This window comes from Palaemon carinicauda, chromosome 33 (genome assembly GCF_036898095.1).
Source record: "Palaemon carinicauda isolate YSFRI2023 chromosome 33, ASM3689809v2, whole genome shotgun sequence".
In the NCBI taxonomy this organism is placed as follows: domain Eukaryota; kingdom Metazoa; phylum Arthropoda; class Malacostraca; order Decapoda; family Palaemonidae; genus Palaemon; species Palaemon carinicauda.
In genome coordinates, this window is record NC_090757.1 from 75,543,952 (window position 1) to 75,565,762 (window position 21,811).

At 42.7% G+C, this 21,811-nt stretch overlaps 1 protein-coding gene across 2 annotated transcripts in view; it reads left to right on the forward strand.

The window, feature by feature from the left end:
• The window catches only part of LOC137625988 (dynein heavy chain, cytoplasmic-like), a 770,344-nt gene that overhangs the window by 502,043 nt on the left and 246,490 nt on the right, over window positions 1–21,811 (forward strand). For both annotated transcript variants that reach the window (XM_068357067.1, XM_068357068.1), the window contains 2 exons: window positions 15,761–15,996; window positions 21,180–21,357. In XM_068357067.1, coding sequence (XP_068213168.1) covers window positions 15,761–15,996; window positions 21,180–21,357 — 414 coding nt within the window. The remainder of the gene's footprint in view (window positions 1–15,760; window positions 15,997–21,179; window positions 21,358–21,811) is intronic.

Sequence of the window (21,811 nt, forward strand, 5' to 3'; positions counted from 1 at the left end):
CCATCTCCTCCTGCGTAGCAGTCCCTACACCTGCGCTGGCCTGTCGCTAAAGTAAAGTGTTACATAAAAAACCCCTTTTTTATTTGTTATTTCTTCATTATTATTCTTTTTTTAGATAATTATTATACTGTATTATATTATGTTATGTGTAATTATATGTAGCCATTTATTAAGGAGTTATTATGGGTTTTTAGGCTGAGGGATGAGTTAAACAAATTACCGTGTATTCTTATGCAAATATTTTCTCCAACATACAATCGTTTGAACATACGAAGCAGTTTCTGGAACGAATTAAGATCGTATGTAGAGGTAATCACTATATATATATATATATATATATATATATATATATATATATATATATATATATATATATATATATATATATATATATATATATATATATATATATATATATATATATATATATATATATATATATATATATATATATATATATATATATATGTATAAACAAACTGTATAGATACTGTAAGTATTATATATTGTACTGGTGCTGATGCAATATTCATTAGGAAGAGATTTTGGAAAAGTAACGGTTGTAAACCACTCCGTGTTATTTTTACTGTATGGCCTCATTATCGCAATACAGTAGCATGACCTTTAAGTCAGCTTATGCCTACCAAAAGTAATTGTTAATTATTGAAATGCTCAAGAAATTGAAAAATAGAATACAAACATGCTTTAATTAACCACAACAATGCCTAATGAAATATGAAGGCCTAATAATGAATAGAAAATTAAATACTGTATGAAGCTTTAAAAAATAACTACCTGTACGTGCCCACACACTCGTTGTTACACACACACACACACACACACACACACACACACACACAAGAGTGAGAAGGTGTTCGGATGATAACTATTAATAATGGCTACAAACAAACTGTATGAAAACTGTGATATCCTGAAACATATTGGTGCTGATATAATCTCCATCAATGAAGATATTTTGATTAAATAAAGAAATTATAAATAAAATACGCCACTCGTATGTGCGTAATCTTTTGATACAGTAGCGAGACCTTCCGATCAGCTGATCATAACTAAAAGTAAACAAAATACTAAGTAATTTTGTTTAAAATTCATCAAAAATTGGAAAAAAATTAAAAAAATGTTTTTAATAGAGCATATATCCTATGAAACAAGAAATGGAATAATGATATACTGTAAGAAAATATTGCTAAAATATGACTTACATGCTGAATCATGGAGCATCATAATAAATATACTTAAACTTCCCTTTTCTCGACATGATTCGCCTTAGCTCCTTTATCGGTCGTAAGTCGATGACTACCTGCAATATATGGATAATCTGGAAAAATGGATAATCCGGTACCCTCCCAGTCCCTAAGTTGCCGGATTAGTGATGGCCTACCTGTAGCACATTATAAGAGTATATAGCCTCTCCTGAAGCCTCGTTCTCTCAAGGTACTTCAGGTCTTTCTATAACATAATTGTCACATTTCTGTGATCCAGTCAGCTCTATACTATCATGGTATTTCAAAATAGATGACTATTCCCTTAAATTAAAGTTTCCTCTATTTCTACCATGTATTTTCCAAGGTCAAAATTTTGCTTTGGATATCTGGAGAACATGATTTGCTCTAGATAAGTTTTTAAAGAGCATGATTCATTTTGTTTATAAGCATGTCTTTGAATTTTAGGAAACTTGTGCATCGTTTCATTTGGCAGAGATAGAACATGGTGATATTTTTTACTCAGGTCATTAGAAGATTTTTGTTTAAATTTATTTTGGCAAGAAAAAATTTCATGCAAGGAGAACATGTTGCTTTGCATTCAACCAAGTTGTGAGATTATTTAGTTAGTTTTAAGATTTGATAATTCCTTTTCAGTTCAAATAAGTAATTATGTTGAGGTCAGTAGCTGAAATATTTAGATGTTTTAGTTTCATTGAAAACCAATTTCAGATTAAAATTTGAAGTATTGTGTAGTTTATCCCGAATTTTATTGAAAATTCATAACCTTAGATAAAATATATGAGAATTGGCAATCATTAAAAGCATGTCATAGGTAAGTGATACTTGGCCCTAAGGTATTTTCATAGAATATCAAAATGTTAGCTCCTAAAATTTTTTTTACACATGAATTAACAAGGTTTGTTTCTTATCAAGTTCTTAGCATGTGATTTGTTTATGATACAGGCTGTGGTTAGGTGTCTGTGTCTTGCTTTTTACAAGGAAGATGGTTGATCTTGTAGAGATTTTCTCACTCGAATTTTTTTGAACAGACACAAAATAATTAAAAGTGGTTCCGTAACCGAAATACAAACCACGCTATTTACATAGGGTTTACTTTCGGCGTAGCTGAAATGACGAGCCATTAAGTTTTTAACGAGGGTTAACTACCCCCGCTAGTTAGTAGGGGGTAGGGAAGGGGTAGCTTGCTACCCCTCCCCCCCCCCCCCACACACCTGAGAGTTGTCTCACTTCACTTTTTGGCTCGGACGAAGACAGACGTTGCTGTTTTTCGTCCCCGTTAATGACAGCCTTATTTTGTTTTTTTACTTTTTCTAGTTTTGTGTGCTTGGAAGTTGGCCTCGACCGTTGTCATCGTTATGCGCAAGTGCCCTGGACTTGCTGGCCGCCCTTGTGGGACCTTCATGTCAGCAGAGGACACCGATCCTCACACCCTTTGCTCGCAGTGCCGAGGCCGACGGTGTGATAGAGAGAATACGTGCAGTGAGTGCAGGGAGTGGTCTGCCTCCCAGTGGGAGAAGTTCGGCCGCCGGCGTAAGAAGTCTAAGAGAGACCGTTCTCCTTCAGGGGCAGCCTTGAAGAAGGAAGGTTCCAAGGACTCCTTTTCCGCCGCCCGAACCTCCTCCGAAGCTCCCACTCGATCGGTCTCTCCTGAGAGGCTGACGAGTGGTAGCGCAGGCCCTAGTGGTGTTTCCCGACCTCGGGTTGCGGGAGAGGGCGTTGCCTCCCTTAGCATGGCAGCTCCCTCTTCTCCTCTGGGGGAGGATAATTTAGATTTTGAAGAATTTGATCAAACTGTTGCTAATAATGATTTGTTTCAGCTTTGGGCTTCCTTGGGGCTTAAGGGCACGCCCTCCAAGGAAGCCCTGTTTGACCTGATTCAGTTTGGGGCTGCGGTCAAACAGTCAACGGTAATACCGGAAGTATTCCCTTTGGATTTTGTCGACACTGTTTTGGCCGAGCCTTCCGACGGGTCTGGTCAAACCCTTGATACTGCTCCTGTTGTGGATCTTGCTGATGGCTCTCCTCCTCCCTCCGAAGATCCTCCGAGGGGGGAGGTGAGTCCCACGGTCTCTCCTGCGGGCGGGTATCCCCCTCGGGGGAGCGCGCTGACAGAGACTCCTCTTTGGAGGACTGATGACCCGGACGCCCTTCCTCGTGGTCGTATTCGACGTAAGGCCCGTAGGCCTCTTCGCAGCAGAGGGCTTCCTTCTCCCTAGAAAGGATTTAGGAGGCGCTTCTTTGGGTCGTCCTCTCCTGATCCTCCCCCTAAGGAGGAGGAGGACCCCCCCCCCCCCCCCGTCAGGAGCAGCCCTCACAGCAGCGCCCCTTGATCTCTCCGTGGATCGTTCGCGATCCCCTATGCCTTCCAGACCTTCCGACCTGCCTTCTCCGTTCTTGGCCGCAGATGCAGTTTGGGCGCCTTCTCACCCTGTTATCCAACAGGCACCGATCCCTTCGGGGTTAAGAGACTCTACTCACGGTGTGGGTAAGTCCCTTGCGCGTCAGGGTTCTCCTGCGCGCCTACCTGCACGTTCGCGTGCAGTAGCGCTCAAGCGCTCCCCCGAGTCAAAGTCTTCGGACTTAACTCGCCAGCGCTCTCCTGTTCGGCAGCGATCACTTGCTCACCAGCACTCCCCTGCGCGGCAGCGATCACCTGCTCGCCAGCGTTCCCCTGCGCGGCAGCGATCACCTGCTCGCCAGCGCTCCCCTGCGCGGCAGCGATCACCTGCTCGCCAGCACTCCCCTGCGCGGCAGCGATCACCTGCTCGCCAGCGCTCTCCTTCTCGCATGTCTCCTGCGAAGCAGCGCCCTCATGTTCCTGATGTGCGCATAGCGCTCCCACGTTCTCCTGAGCGCCATCGTTCTCCTGTGCGCAGTCGCACTATTGATCAACCCGTGCCTGATGTGCGCCTAGCGCGCCAACGTTCATCATCTCGTCCACGATCGCCTGATCTAGACTTAGGCAAGGGTACTAACCTGTCGCCTTGCCCACGCGCCCCTGCGCGCCCTTCTGCTCTGGCGCAACAGCGAGCTAAAGCTCCTGTTCGCGATCGTTTGCCTGCGCGTTCGTCCACCTCTTCAGATGTGCGGAGTACTGTAATCGTATTGCGCGCCAACGTTCTCCTGCACGTTCACGCGATCACTCTCCTGTGCGCAAGCGCTCTCCTGAGCGCCCTCGCCCTCTCCTGAGCGCCCTCGCCCTCTCCAGTCTGATCGCCCCAGGCCTCCGACTCGCCCGCGCGATAAATCGCCTGCGCGCAGTTGTTCGCCTGTTCGTGGTACGCACCATCGTTCTCCTGAACGCACGCGACATCTCTCGCCATTGAGCCAGCGTTCTCCAACGCGCCAGCGTTCTCCAACGCGCCAGCGTTCTCCAACGCGCCAGCGTTCCCCGCCTGGCAAACGCTCGCCAAGTTGCTCGCAACTTCTTTCGCGTTCTCCTACGCTCCGCCGTCGATCGCCTAGTGCTCAGCGCACACCTTCACCCGCGCGGTCTCGTGCTCCTTCACGTGCGCGCCAACGCGATCGCTCGCCATCGGGCCATCGTATCCTTTCGCCTGCGCGCCCACGCGCCGTCTCGCCCGCGAGCGTACGCACCCACGCGCCGTCTCGCCCGCGAGCGTACGCACCCACGGGCATTCTTCCACACGCGGCAATGCGCCCGCGCTTCGGAAATCGCCCGCGCGATATTCCTTGAATGCTTTTTTGTGTGAGAACCGCCGCGATTCCCTTTCCCGCAGGGAACATCAGCGCGGCCAACCGACAGGGACACGGACTTCCAGATCAGTCTCTGGATCGCCTCCGCGCAAGCGTAGGTTTTCCCACCAGGACCAGGAAGGATCTACAGAGAGGTCCATGCAACAATCTTTTTCCTCTTCTTTTCAGGCAGGCCCCGTGGTGTCCACTCCGAAGGATCAGGAGATCCGCTTCCCTCCAGCAGGAATAACTGACACTGCGTCAGTTACCCGTCAGCCTTGGTTCCGTCACATTATGAACGCAGTGGTTCAGGCTGTGAAGGCCGCCCTCGTTGATATGGGACTTAAACCAACGGCAGGCTCTTCCCCGCTGAAGAGAAGGAGAGGAGTGGACTTCATGGTGACTTCTCCTCGGGTGAAGTTGGCTCCCAAGAGGTTGGTTAGGAGGACTCCTACGCCTTCTCCTACGCGTGCTGTTTCTCCTTCTCTTGTGGACTAGTTATCTCCTTCCTCAGGAGAGTCCAGCGAGGCAGGGTTATCTCCCACGGCACCAATGGGAGGAACCCCTCCTCTTCGGAGAGAAGCTGCTCGCGAGGATGCCCCCTTCCGGACCTCTTTGCTGGAGTCCTGTATTCCTCCTAGGAGGGAGCCCAAGGACTCCAAGACGATTCCTAAATCGTCATCCAGGATATGTCCAGAGCCAACTAAACCCCGGGAGGACGTCCACGTATCTCCCCAAGATGAGCCTTTGGGGACCGGAAACTTAGCTGCCAGTCCGCAAGGAGGAGACCAGTTCGAGTCGGAACACGCTTTCTGGCAGGTCCTGGGCTTGATGAGGCAGCTCAACAAGTTTAAGGACCCGGAGACTGCCCCTCGTGAGGGCAAGGACACGGTGCTAGACGAAGTCTACGGCACCCAGAAGCCCCCTAAGTCCAGCGCAGCTTTGCCTTGGTCCAAAGGGGTGAAAGGGGCCAGGGACAGAGTCGAAGCCCAGCTCTCCGAGCTCGCCTCCTCCGGTCGTTCTTCTGCCGGGTTCAAACTCCTCCCACCTCCTCGAGTACATCAGAGGAGGTACTTTGAGATCAAGGTTGAGTCCAGTATGGCCCTTCCGCTCCACCATTCCGTGGAAGAGCTGACCAGGGGAACTCCTCTTGAGAAGCTCTCCGCCCGGCAGGTGACGTTCTCGGCGTTGGAGATCCTGAACCTCGAGAAGGTCGCGAAGAGTGCCATGCAGGCAACTTCGTGGCTGGACGTTTGGCTGGGATCTCTGGGCATCCTATTGCGCTTCGAGGATCTGCCCAAGGAGAGCAATAGGAAGGCTTTGGAGACCTACCTCCTCTCGGGCACGCGTTCGATCGAGTTCCTCGCTCACCAGGTGGCTAACCTGTGGGCTAACTCGATCCTCAAGCGTCACGACGCAGTGACCGAGAGGCTCCATCCGAAGGTCCCCGCCGTGGATGTCTGCAGGCTCAAACACTCCTCCATTACTGGGAGGGATCTGCTCGAGCCCAAGGATATAGAACGAACAGCCGAGAGGTGGAGGAGATCGAATCAAGATTCTCTCCTCCAGAGGGCCGTGACATCTCGGCCCTACAAGCCTCCGGCACCTCAACAGCAACAGCAGCCTCGCAAGACACCGAAGCAGGCTCCGGCAGCTAAGACAGGGGTGTCTAAGCTGCAGCCCTTTCAGACCAAGGACAGAAGGCACGGCAAGTCCTCTAGGGGAGGTAAGAATCCTAGAGGCAGTGGCCGAGGCCGCAAGCGCTAGGATTGGCAGTCCCCCCGCGTGTCCACCTGTGGGGGGATGCCTGAAAAGTTGCGTGCACAGGTGGAAGCAACTTGGGGCCGATTCTTGGACGGTCTCTGTGATCGGCTAAGGTTATCGCGTCCCATTCACGACATCTCCACCTCCCCTGACAGCGAATCCAGTGCCGCTAAACTCCTATGCCATGGGACCGGCAAAGGGGTTATCCCTTCGGGCGGAAGTCGAGACCATGCTCAAGAAGGATGCTCTCCAGGAGGTCGACGACGGCTCCCCAGGCTTCTCCAGTCGACTTTTGTAAAGAAGGCGTCTGGAGGCTGGAGACTGGTCATCGACCTCTCAGCCCTGAACAAGTTTGTCAAGCAAACTTCGTTCAGCAGGGAGACAGCAGAGACGGTCAGACTTGCAGTGAGACCCCAAGACTTCATGTGCACACTGGATCTGAAGGACGCGTACTTCCAGATCTCAATCTATCCGTCTTCCAGGAAGTACTTGAGATTCAGCCTAGACAGCAAGATCTACCAGTTCAAGGTGCTGTGTTTCGGTCTCTCCACAGCTCCTCAGGTGTTCACCAGAGTGTTCGCTCTGATTTTGTCTTGGGCGCACAGGAACGGCATACGTCTCCTCCGTTATCTGGACGACTGGCTGGTCCTGGCAGACTCGTAGTCGACCCTTCTTCGACACCGAGATAGGCTTCTGGAGGTTTGCTGAGACCTAGGAGTCGTGGTAAACCTCGAGAAGTCCTTTCTGCTTCCGACGAAACGACTGGTATATCTAGGCATGATATTAGACACCGATCTGTACAAAGCCTTTCCATCGGACGACAGGATAGCAAGGCTGAGGAGGGTCGCAGAACCTTTCCTCAGGCAGGAAGAGCTTCCGGCCCATTCGTGGTTGCGTCTTCTAGGTCACCTTTCCTCCCTGGCATGTCTAGTTCCGAACAGCCGCCTCAGGATAAGATCCCTGCAATAGCGGCTAAAGTCCCGGTGGAATCAAGGCTCCGATTCTCCGGACTTTCTGGTTCCTATAGGATCCACGGAACTGACGGACCTTCGGTGGTGGCTGAACGACGTGAACCTTCGGAAGGGAGTGGATCTTCTCGTCCTCCCCCCAGAATTGACTCTATTTTCGGACGCATCAAAAGAAGGGTGGGGGCCCACATTCTGAACCAAAGGATCTCAGGCCTCTGGTCAGAATCAGAAAAGTACCTCCACATCAACCTGCTAGAAATGAAGGCCATTTTTCTGGCTCTTCAACCGTTCCAACGGATCCTGGCGGGTCACTCCGTAGTGGTGATGAGTGACAACACTACGGTAGTGGCTTACATCAACAAGCAGGGAGGTACCTTTTCTCGACAGCTATCCCATCTTGCAGTAGAGATTCTGAGGTGGTCCGAAGTCCACTCGGTCACACTTTCGGCTCGCTTCATTCCAGGCAAGATGAATGTGCTCGCCGACAGTCTGAGCAGAGCGACGCAGATGGTGAGTACCGAGTGGTCTTTGGATCCTCAGATAGCCAACAAAGTCCTGACTTTGTGGGGTTCCCCGACAGTAGATCTGTTCGCGACAGCCTTGAACTCCAAGCTGCCCCTGTATTGCTCTCCAGTCCTGGACCCCAAAGCTCTCTGGCAAGATGCCTTTCAGCAGAGGTGGGACAAAACGACGTTTACGCCTTCCCACCTTTCTGTCTGATGAGAAGGGTGCTCAACAAGACCAGACTATCGGTCAATCTCTCCATGACTCTTGTAGCTCCGCTGTGGCATCACGCGGAATGGTTCCCGGACCTTCTGCAACTCCTGACAGAACTTCCGAGGGAACTCCCCCACGACACGAGCTACTCAGACAACCACACTGCAACATCTTCCACAGGGCAGTAGCGTCGCTTCGGCTTCACGCCTGGAGACTATCCAGCTTCTCCTCACGGAGAGAGGATTTTCGCAACAGGTTGCGGACAGGATGTCTCGCCACATACGCAAGTCCTCTATCGGAGTCTACCAGGCGAAGTGGAAAGTCTTCTGTGGTTGGTGTCGTGGGAGGGGTATCTCTCCACTCGATGCCACTATTCCAGCAATAGCGGAATTTTATTGTGTATTTACAAGAGGAAATGCGCCTTTCAGTTCCAGCGGTGAAAGGCTATCGCTCGGCCTTAAGCCTGGCGTTTAGGCTGAAAGGAGTGGACATTTCCTCTTCGTTAGAACACTCTCTACTCATACGCAGCTATGAGCTTATCTGCCCTCAGTCAGAAGTAAGACCTCCTCCTTGGAACGTGGTTCAGGTCCTCAGGGCTCTGAAGAGAGCCCCGTTTGAACCATTACACCAGGTGTCTGATCGCCACCTGTCTTGGAAGACGGCTTTCCTGCTCACTTTGGCCTCGGCCAAGTGGGTCAGTGAACTTCATGGTCTTTCTTACGACGTTGCCCATTCAAGGGGATGGGGGGAGGTAACGTTCAAGTTCTTCCCTGAGTTTGTTGCCAAGACTCAGAACCCTGGGGTGTCAGACCCTTCAGGGTATCGAGTCTTCGTTCTGTAACAAGTGACCCAGACCATCTGTTACTTTGCCCAGTAAGGAGTCTGAGGCATTACTTGAAGAGAACAGCTGCAGTCCGTCCTCAGGTGCAAGCGTTATTCATAAGCACAGGAAGGACAAAGAGGAGGGTCACCAAGAACACCATCTCGGCCTGGATCCGGAAGGTTATTCAACATACCTTGGATCCTGACCCTCCTCCGTCACGCTGCCCTAGAACGCACGATGTCAGGGGCATCGCTACGTCCCTGGCATTCAAGAGAAATTTCTCTGTGACGCAGGTTTTGCAAGCTGGGGTGTGGAAGCGCCAGACGACGTTTACAGCCCACTACCCGCAGGACGTGACCCACAGGAGCTTCAATACATTCTCTATGGGCCCTGTGGTGGCTGCACAACAGCTGGTCTAACCTCAGGCTCCTTAATGGACAAGTAGCAGAAGGTTGGGGGCATTGTTACCCGGTTTTAGTCTGCGTGATTGAAAGAGTATGTCGGGCCCTTACTTTTTTCATCATTCTCCCCTCCCTTGGGAAAAGCAGCATCCTGGTCTCTGCATAGCTGACCTCAACCTCTGCAGGTAAACCATGCTCCCTTGTGCTCCTAGTATTAACTATGATACTGTTTGCGTCCCCCATACCCTGACGAGGTGGTATTGGGAACGTCCTAGCCTAGATTTCTATCGAAAGAACTCCAGGTCAACTTCCTAGGACGAGTCACAACTTCCTCCACACACAACTTATGTAGGCCGCACGTCCATAGCAAGCTTCGGAGAGTGCGAGGTGCAGGGACCCCCTTTCTCGAGTGCTGCTCACTTGGTTTTTGGGTCCCCAGGTAAAGCCAAAAGCCAGTAAGGCTGAGGACTTTCCGCCCTTCCTAAGGGGTAAGTCACCCTATGTAAATAGCGTGGTTTGTATTTCGGTTACGGAACAAATGACAAATTCGGAGATAATTTGTATTTGTCCTAACCATACAAACCTTAGCTATTTACACATGTTTGCCCGCCAGCCCTGTCCCCCAAGTCAAGTCCTACCTCTAAGTGAAGTGAGACAACTCACAGGTGTGTGGGGGGGGGAGGGGTAGCAAGCTACCCCTTCCCTACCCCCTGCTAACTAGTGGGGGGTAGTTAACCCTCGTTAAAAACTTAATGGCTCGTCATTTCAGCTACGCCGAAAGTAAACCCTATGTAAATAGCTAAGGTTTGTATGGTTAGGAAAAATACAAATTATCTCCGAATTTGTCATATTAAGAATCTTCCCTTGACTTTGTATCATGAATATCGAAGCTAAAGATAGCAAAGCGTCAATGTTAACCCAGTTTTTAGGGGTGAAAAACAGTTTTACTCTATATGTTGTCAATATAAGTTTAGTTTTGTCTCATTTTTTAGTAAGATATCTGCACCAGTAAGTAGGTTTGATTCTTGGGTCAATCCATTTTTCTTTTTCAAATCTGCATGCAATTATGTGCAATTTTATCACATATATCTAGACTAAGACAACAAATATACAGTGATTGGTTTAGAATGCATTTGTATGAATATTTAAGACATACAGCATAAATAGAAAGGGTTAGAATGTTTGTTGTTAGAAATGGACAAACTAGAAATTTTGACAACTACAACCTCCTTTTTATATATTCTTTTGGTCTTGAAATTCATAACCATTACATAGTGGAAGGATGTTTAAGGACCTGCTGAATGTTTGGAAGGGGCGGCATGAGTTGCGGATAGTGTCGCTGTCTTTTAGGAACTATATGTAGTGTGTTGATGCATTGATAGAAATGAAATAGGCCTGTAGATTAGCAGTTTTTGTTTGTTATAAACAGTAAAAAAAAACATTCACTGTCTTGAAGCAGTCAGACTATTATTATGATAATGATCATCATCATCATCAGTATTACTTGCTAAAGGTGCGTCCACACGGTCGAACAGTGTCCATCGAACACAATTGTTACCAGTTAACAATGTGAAAGAAGTGTTAAAGACGTCAATAACGAGCACCAAGTGGTGTGTCGGACAGTGCTAATGTTTGTAGAGTCCGAGATTCAGACACTTTACAGAGGCGGAGTGGCACTATGGACAAAGTTCTACGTGTTTACCGGATTGTTTTTAACTTTTAGAAGATTAGGTATCACCTTTCCTGTAAACAGGACTAGTTGTAATCCAGTTACGGAGGAAAGCTGACTTCGAGATAGAAGAGAGGCTCAGTTGCTAATCAAACAGTACTGGCAGAATCCATGCTTATTAAACATCAAAGCAAATACTTACAAAGAAGTAAACGTGTAGCAGTAATAAATAAAATAACGTCAGAACTTCCGAGAAGTGGAATGTCTGCAACTGGTTTACAAGTCGAAAAGAATATGGAATCCATAATGGGTTATTACAAGGAAGAGCTACGCAAATTGGAGAAATAAAAAAAGTCAAAGCTTAGTACAGAAGACGTTTGTACAACTAAATTATGGCGTTTCCATATACGAGTACTGTATAGCATAACAAAATCTGTTTCTATGGACACCGAAGTCTCATTTGCCCGAAGAAGTGTTTGATTGTGAGGAAAATACGTAATATTCTCTCTCTCTCTCTCTCTCTCTCTCTCTCTCTCTCTCTCTCTCTCTCTCTCTCTCTCTCTCTCTCTCTCTCTCTCTCTCTCCGAGAACAGAAGAAACAAATTTTGAACATTTCATCTGTATCACTGAAACAATTGTTTCAATTTAGTTAACAACACATAATCCGAAGTATTGCCAGTCTCAAACATTAGTTAATTCTTGAAATAATATAGGCTCTACATTGCTCGTTAATAACAATAAAATCCTCAGTTCACTGATAGGTTATTTTAAGTCAGGCATATGTGATTCTGTAATGCCTCCAGACGTGCTTCTGGAAAAATGCCTCCTCTCATACATTTGTCCTGCTTAGTTATAAAAGGTTTTAAGTTCTCCGATAAAAGCATTAAGCGTTTGGGCCCATGAGTACATAATTTTTGAAGTCTGATTCATAATCAATTTGAGTTTCCTTTAAAATGGATGAAAGGCTTCTCTTTTCACTTAGTCTTTGCAACTAGTCCTTCCATATACCATTCCATTGTTCTCAAAAGATCAGGAATAATCTTGCTGCATAATTTCATTTGTTGGATTGTGCTTTTATTTTATGGTTTACTATAGTTATGATGCTCCTTACTTGAAGCTGATAACTACTACTGGAATCTCGAGTACATATTATAGCACTGAGATAGATATCAGATGCCAGCGGGCATCAGCTTCGGACATTTCTTCTGGTCTTTGTCTGATAGAAGGAGTAGAAATCCTGGTAGTTAACTTCATCTGGTACCATTGTTTGTTACCATATCAACTTCCCTCATTTCAACGCTTATGACGTCATTGTCTTTCAATTTAGATATGGTAACAGTTTTGTTCGACAGACACTGTTCGACCTTGTGGACGCACCTTAAGCTACAATCTTAGTTGGAAAAGCAGGACACTACAAACCCAAGGGCCCCAACAGGGAAAATAGCTCAATGAGGAAAGGAAATAAAGAAGTATACTACAAGAGAAGTTAAGAACAATAACATTGAGATAAATCTTTAACATATAAACTATAAAAACTTAACACAAGGAAGAGAAACAAGATAGAAAAGTGTGCCCAAGTGTACCCCCAAGCAAAAAACCTCTACCTCAAGACAGTGGAAGACCATGGTACAAAGGCTATGACACTACCCAAGACTAGGGCACACTGGTTTGATTTTGAAGTGTCCTTCTCCTAGAAGAGCTGCTTACTAGACAGTTTGTTTTCTACAAGTGTGGCAGGTTAAGACACTCTACCCCTTTCTCAACTGTTCAGAAGGCTGTCATCTTACAGCTCTGAGTTTGTTTTCACAGCACTGTGTCAGTTTCTCATACTTGATTCATATACATCTTTTCTTAACAATAGCTTACTACTATTTCAGTAGTTTTTCCTTTTTTTTTATCCACCTTGTAAAAACCTCTTGAAGAATCATAATTACTGGACTTGGCAATGAAAATAGACTTTCCAGTAGAATGTATCTTTGAGACTGATCAATGGACTACATACACTGTTAAGTATTTACTCCCACCAGAGGTTGTTGGTGTTATTTTTTCAGAATTATTGATCAAGTATCAAACCTATAGTTGTCAGGTCTGTATCACTGCACCTTTCACTACTTTTTCATTGTCCTTACCAGCATTTGCTCTGTCTATTCAGACTTTGCATCTCTTAGATGGTCATTAAAACGAGTGTGTTTGAAGGAACATCGTTTCTTAGTGGTCAAAGCCAGTCTCCTTAAGAGTATACAGAAAGTTCTCAATTTGCAAACATTCAACTTACAAACAATCGGAGTTACAAACACAAATCCAACTGAAATCATAAATCTTAGATATTATATTAGAATTTCATGTACTGTAATAGGATAATGAAATACTGTATTCAATCTAATATAATCTAATACAGTAAGAAAGAAACATTTGCAATAACATGATATTCATTTCATATGAAACAGGACTATTTGTTGACTTTTATCAGAGGCATGGGGGTTAGGTTAGGTCTAACCTAGGCCAAGATCTATTGAAATTCGACTTACAAACAGCTTCTTGGAACCTACTAACTTTGTAAGTTGAGGACCTTCTGTATAGGGATAGGGCCCTATCAGATGACAAGGCAAGATATGTGAGAGTCCACAAGATTACAGCCCTCTCCATTTCAGTTCTTTTTGAATTTATAGATATACCTTCCAATTACAATGCAAGCAGCTGGCAGTATCAGCATACTTTTTCTGAATACTGTGGAGATGAGTTGCATCCAGATGGTTGTACTAAGACTGACTGGGACCAGTGACAGTCAAACTTAGTCCCTAGGATTGGTAGTGACAATTGTCCAAGTTTTACCTTTAGGAGAAAATTTCTGATATCCTCTCTCCTCTTAAATTTTCGTCACCCATTTATTCATAACATGTATCTATAAAATGATATCTGCACTGAAAATAAAACTTTTAACTGAGTAGTCAACTCGGCATCCCCTCAAGGGACTGTTCATCCTATTTTTGAATAATGGTGGTTTGATGGAACTCAAGTTTGTATATCTGATTTTTCTTATGCAAATCATTTAATCATGCACTTGTTTCCTGCCTACCACACACTTGTATCTTGCTGCTCTACATTAAAACTAAAAAAAATTTTTTTTTTTTGTTGGGAACCAGTGGGCATGTGTGGATTGTCATCCTTTGCTGTCAGTTTGACACAAATGTTTTAGGCATATTTTATATTGTGGATGTGTATTATTTTCTTGTTATTTTTTATGGAAAAACTTATTCTCAATAACTTATTCTGACATGTACTGCATATAATCAAGGTTTTAAATTCACAAAATATTTCTTTAACTTTTTATGCTTAAATTCCCTTTGAATATTAACCAACACTAGTGGTAATATTTATCAATGCAAACCTGGGATCTAATTTCAACTTTGCCCCCATGTCTGTCCAAGGGGAGTTATCCTGGGGAGGGTTGGTGCGAGAAGGTAAGGATTATTGTGGTGCCTAGCGAAAGCGCTTGGTAAAGGTCACAAAATGGTTATGGTTTGTTTACTCCTTAGTTTAGCTCCCATTTCTCAATACTTATTAAATGCAAAGAAATCTCATTTGGTTTTAATCATGTAAATGGGGAAAAGTTAAATTATACGCCTGTCTGTGTATATTATACGTCAAAAGGAGACCAAACCTTACTCATTGAAAACCATACCAAGCAGTTACGGTCTTCGACTGCTTATTCCCACCTATACCATTGAAGGCTTATTTATTGCTGCTTATGTTGCACTTTTGCTCTTAAAGTTTTTGAAGCTTAGTCTTACTGTAATGTTTGCTACCAGTTTTATTAAAGCCTCCACTCCTCATTACTAGTTATATCACCAAATAGGTCATTTAGTTATATATTTTCTAGAGAAATATACAATGAATAGATTCTGGTTTACTAGTGGCTTTCATTCTTGTATTTCATATGAAATAAATTTGCAAGTCAGATGAAACAACTTGGTGTATTTAGTTAAATGCTGTATGCATCATGTACTGCATTTATACATCTCTCACACATGTACTCTATACATTATGTTTATTTTGGAATACCATGTTGCATTTGATATAGTTTATACAAACAGTTTTGTTCTTCACCTATTGATATGTTTGCAGGTTATATAAATAGCATTTTGGCTATTGAAAAGTATTCTACATAGTTTATCGTCAATATCCTTATCCATATTGCTTCAGAGTACAGTACTGCACAGTATTTTTTATTTAATTATTGAAGTGCTTATGGGTGTTGCTTATACATATTTGACAACAATGGGAACATATTGAAACTGAAGGGCCCATTTATATAGGTTGCTAGAAGTAATAAAAGCTTTGGATGGAGTTTTGGCGTAAATATTGAAATAGCTTTCCTTAGTTGCTTTTGTGTATAATTTTCCATTATATATTGATACTGGTTATTCCAACCACTCAGTACATGAAAGTAGTTAATATATTTAATATAATTTCAGGTTCTTCAACTGTACCAGATCAGCAACCTTAATCACGGCTTGATGATGGTGGGCCCAAGCGGGTCGGGCAAGTCTACAGCATGGCGTGTCCTCCTGAAATCCTTGGAGCGCTTTGAAGGCATTGAGGGCGTGGCACATGTCATCGATCCGAAAGCCATGAGCAAAGAAGCCCTCTATGGTGTTCTTGATCCAAACACGAGAGAATGGACAGATGGTCTTTTCACACATGTTCTCAGGTTGGTCCCTGATTTTGGTTTTTACAGGCTGTATTTTTATTTTATTTTCATTTATTTATCTACTACTGTAGTTTGTTGTGCAATACAGTATTACAAGGACAATTGAAATTATTAGTGATAATGCAATGAGAAAGAAAGATGTTTTTATGTTAGACAAGCTGACATAAGTCTCTCTTTATAGTTTATATATGAAAGATCTACTTTGATGTTGTCACTGTTCGTAAAATATTTTATACTAATTATTCATTACTTACTCTTTTCATCATCATCATCTCCTCCTATGCCTATTGACGCAAAGGGCCTCGATTAGATTTTGCCAGTCGTCTCTATCTTGAGCTTTTAATTCAATACTTCTCCATCCACCACCTCCCACTACACACTTCATAGTCCTCAGCCATGTAGGCCTGGGACTTTCAACTCTTCTAGTGCCTTTTGGAGCCCAGCTGAACGTTTGGTGAACTAATCTCTCTTGGGGAGTGCGAAGAGCATGCCCAAATCATCTCCATCTACCTCTCATCATGATCTCATCCACATATGGCACTCAAGTAATCTCTCTCTTAGTTTCATTTCTAATCCTGTCTTTCCATTTAACTCCCAATATCCTTCTGAATGCTTTGTTCTCAAATCTACTAAATCTATTGGAGATTGTTTCGTTGTCATACCATGACTCATGTCCGTAGAGTAACACCTATCTCACTAAATTGATATACTGTATAGTCTGATTTTTATATGTAATTTCAGGTGATTTGATTTCCAAATTTTACTTACCCTAGCCATTGTCTTGATTTGCATTTTGGTAAGCAAGCATTGCAAATCCTGTGGTGTTCTGCTAACAAGGACAGCATCATCGGCATACTTTAAGTCTGCTAAACTCCTATCACCAATCCAGTCCAATCCTACTCCACCATCTCAGACTGTTCTATGCATTATAAAATCCATGAGGAGGAAAAACAACATAGATCTCAACACATTCCCTTAGAGTACACCGCTGTTCACTGGAAATTTATTTGATAAGACACCATTAACATTAAAGCCAGCCATACACACAGAGGACTGACTGTACGGTTTGTCCTGGAGGACTGGAGCGGAGCTCCTGTCCTTTTGAAAAATGTCCACACAAGCTATGAACTAGCTTGCTTAGTTCAAGAGGATTGGGCACCCAGGATTAGGCCTACATGGTTATGTTTTTTGGTACTGTACATTACGGGGTATCAAGTACAATTGGTAGCCTACAACTAATTTTAGAAATGCCAAATTTCAGTACTTTTTACTTTTTTTCCTTTTTTTTACTAAATATAAATCTGGCTTGAAATAATATAAAGGAATTTGATAGGCATTCTCTGTTGGCTTCTATATGGTGGTGATTTGTCCGCTACGGTGTTAATGTACTTATTTTTCTTGAAGTCATCATAGGACAACATTTTCCGTTTATCCTTCTTAATCCGAGAGTCCAGATGTCTCCTGGGAGAAATATACTAAGAGGATTTTGGGACCTTTATAGAGATTATCTCATTCTGAAGCACTACTGCACTTTTAATTAGGTGTACTTGTTTTCGCGCCAATTTATTGCAATTTGAAAAGGATTGTGTATATGTAGGCGAAGAAAATGTGATAGATATACATAGGTCAATAGAATTATTGATAGTTACTTAATTTATCCTCTATCCATATTTTACACCTTTATTTTTTTTCCCTGAAGAGAATTCATAACACTTTATTGGAATATTTTATTTTCCCCTTGTTTCAGTATCTGTTTATTATCAGAGTACAAGATACTATTGCATGAATAAGGCAGAATACTGTTGTTTTAAAGACAAAATATGCTATGAAAACAGAAAGGAAATTTAAGGAAATCATAACTTGGTGAATGAAAACCTAAAATAAAGATCAGTGAAATGCAAAATATTACAAAATTGTTTGGGAAATGGATAGTCTGGCAGGCAGTACATGTAATATCAAATAATAAAAAAAATAATAAATAGAAGTTACTGTAAGAACATGATTATAAAAAAATGTCAAAAGACATGATGAAGGGTAATAAATTATTTTCTATCATTTTTAAGGGAAATAGATAATCAAATATATATAATATATGCAAAATTTAAAGATATGTCATGGAAAATATAACCATAAATAAATTCTCGAAAGTAATAGTATAAATTGCAAAAATTGTTTTAATACAGTGAAAAGTCAAAAGATTGTGAAATCTTTATGAAATAAAAAGTGCTCCAATCAAGGGATGAAGCATGGAATACTGTACAGTATGTGTCTAAATTGGTGGGTCAACCCAGTCGCCATGCTAGTCCCAGCCCACGCATTGCAAGAGACTGGCGGGACATACTGCTAATCGCGGCGAGACTAGCCAGTCCGGTCACACATGCTAACAGGATGAGAGGTCAGGCTAGTCTCGCCCAGTTTGTCCTGTTTACCCCCCATACACGTTAAGGATTGGCGCGTTCGTGCCAATCGCAGTGAAATCAGCTCGCCAGTCCTCAGCATGTATGGCCTGCTTAACTTTGCGCTTGCTATGCTTATGAACAGACTTAATCATATTTGCATACTTAATAGGAATTCTATAATAACGCAGGACTCTCCACAAAATTGGCCGGTGCATACTATCAAAGGCTTTTTCATTGTCCACAAATGCCATCAAAAGGGAATTTCTATATTCTATGCATTGCTGTACAACATGACTCAAAATGAAAATTTGGTCAGTGCAACTAATACCTTTCCTAAATTCTGTTTGTTCATCCCTCAGCTTTTCATCAATCTTTCCCTCCAGTCTCTTTAGTATAAGCATACCATATATTTTCATAACTGATGTCAGTGTTATGCCTCTCTAATTGTTGAAATCAGTCAGGTCTCCTTTTTTTGCTATTTTCACCAACACTCCTAACTCACATTCATCAGGTTTTGCCTCTTCAGGCCACATTCTGCAAAATTACCATGCAAGTAGTCTGAGAGTCATTTCATTTTTGGCCAGTAACATCTTGGCAGTTCTTGCATTGTATCCTGGGCTCTCCATCTCTTTAGTTTTTGAAGATAGCTTTGACTTTAAGCACACTGAATTCATTCATGGGCACATCAAAGTCTTCATCAGTGTCAGGTATATCAATCAAATTATTCCCTTCATATCTCCTATTCATAACCTCACTAAAGTATTCCAGCCAACGTTGTCTTTTTTCATCGTCTGTTTCTATAACAGAATCATCTCTCTTTTTGATGGGTATATGCATCTTCTTTGCCCCAGTCGAGATTTCATTAATAATTCAATGAGAAATTCGTACATCATAGCCACTTCCTGAATTAATAGCTTTGTCAGCCTCATCTCCTTTACTGTCTAAATACTCTCTCCAGTCATTCCTGGCTTTTCTTTTGTCCTCACTGTCAATACTGGATTACTTAGCAGGCTCTACCTTATAATTTTTATTACTTCCTTGAAAACTTTCAGCAATCAATTTCTGTCTTTGTCTCCTTTGTATAGTATCCCAAGTGTCATTTTATATCCATGGCTTTCTCCTTGTAACTGCGTGTCCCAAGACTTCACCACCAACTGACTGATATATGTTCTTAATATCGCTCCATTCTTCATTAATTGTCTGTTCTTCGTCTCTTATAGTTTCTAAGACTACAAATCGATTCCTATATTCAATTGCAAATGTTTCTCTGTGCTCTTCTAAAAACTTAATTGTATCAAACCTAGGTAGGTATTCTATCCATCTCTCTGTTGGGTGCTTTCAGTTTTAATTTCAGTGTGGCAATGAGGAGTTGGGGATCACAACCAATATCGGCACCTCTATAGCCTCTTACATTTCTCAGAGTCCTCCATCTCTCTTTATTAATGGCAGTGTGATCTATCTGATTTTTGTAAATGCCACATGGTGAAGTCCATGTATACTTGTGGATGTTCTTGTGTTGAAAGAGTACCTCAAATTACAAGATTGTTTGCTAAACAGAAACTTATGAAATGTGCTCCATTTTCATTTGTAACTTCGCCAAGACCCTCGACACCCATTACATTCTCTATTCCTTGATTATTTCTTCCAACTTTAGTATTGAAGTTGCCAATCACAATTTTCATATCTCTCTCAGGGATCTAATCTATTACCCTCTACAGTTCTTCATAGTATTCATTTTTGCTTTCTTTAGGGGAATCATTTGTTGGGGATATAACAGACTATAATACTCATATTGCACTACCTTGATTTGAACTTTGCTGGTAACAATCTACTATTTACAGCTCTCCTCTCCGTTAATGCCTTTTCTGCTCCTGGTGTCATCATTCTTACCCCTTCTCTTCCAACTCCAACTGATCTTCCTGAGTAGATATATATATATAATGCCTTGGTCTAAAGTTTCTTACTAATCTCCTTACAATGCGTTTCACTTAGGACCAAGATATCCAAGCTATATTTCATAAATTCACTCTCCACTTGCTGTAACTTCCAATCTGATACATGGTTTTAACATTCCAATTACCTATTTTCAATTTTTCCTTAGTATTTATAAATCGGGAGATTCTTAGTACCCCGCTACACCCAGGACTGTGGTCATTTTGTCATCTTCTCTTTCCATAACTGACTAAATCCATTGGGTAGATACATCAAAGAATAGTGAGTTCTTTGTGATGCTAGTGCCTATCTAACTAAGACAAATGACCCCTGCTGGTCCATACTAATTCTAGTAAGATGAAGCTCCAGGCATCATGAGTAAAGGCCGAAGCGACAGTTTGTCCATCGCCTTAAACCCTATCCGTCACCCTGCGTCCAGTGACTTCATTGAGATTTAGGGGGGTATTTCCTCCACACCCAAAGCTCTCATTACTCCACTAAGTTGCTCATCCACTCATACATGTATAACCGTTAACAAACATGGATTGCCATGATATACTGCCTAGAGTGGTCAGATAAAACAAGTTAATGTGTATTTAATTAAAAACTGTATGTATCATATACTGCTTTTATATATCTCTCACACATGTACTCCATACATTGTTTATTTTGGAATACCATGTTTACATCTTTCTTTATTTCCTTTCCTCAATGGGCTACTTTATCCCGTTGGAGACCTTGGTCTAATAGCATCCTTTTTTCCAACTAGGGTTGTAGGTTAGGTAGTAATAATAATAATATAATAATAATAATAAAGGGAAATAGAAAATTCTATTTTGATTTCATTTTCAGGAAAATCATCGACAATGTACGTGGCGAGATCAACAAGAGGCAGTGGATCATTTTCGACGGCGATGTGGACCCTGAATGGGTCGAGAACTTGAATTCGGTCCTTGATGACAACAAGCTCTTGACACTTCCCAATGGAGAACGTTTGTCCATCCCTCCCAATGTCCGAATTATGTTTGAGGTACTTGATTTAACATTGATATTTATCTTTTTATTACAGATTATACCTGATATGTGAATTACAGTGCAGTACTTAAGTTTAATAGTATTTTATTTCAAATATCAATGAACGTATGTTTCAGAAATTTGAAAGTTCACACAGCAGTCGAGCAAGTGCTATTTATCAGATATCTTCGTACAGATGTGTCATAGAAATTTGAAATTTCTCACTGCTGTTGAGCAAGTGTCATTTAACCGGTAGTAGGGGAAATCTTTTGATGGTGCATTATACATTAGCTATGTCCCAATTGCAGGCCTAAAAAGATAGCCAATTAAGGATTTTGAAAGGTATTATAGCTTAGAAATTTATTTGTAATCAAATTATTCATTGCTTTTAGTGCACTCTTAAAACATAAAAATAAATCATTATAACAATTATGTAATTTCTAAGCACATCATTCATCGAAATTTTAAAC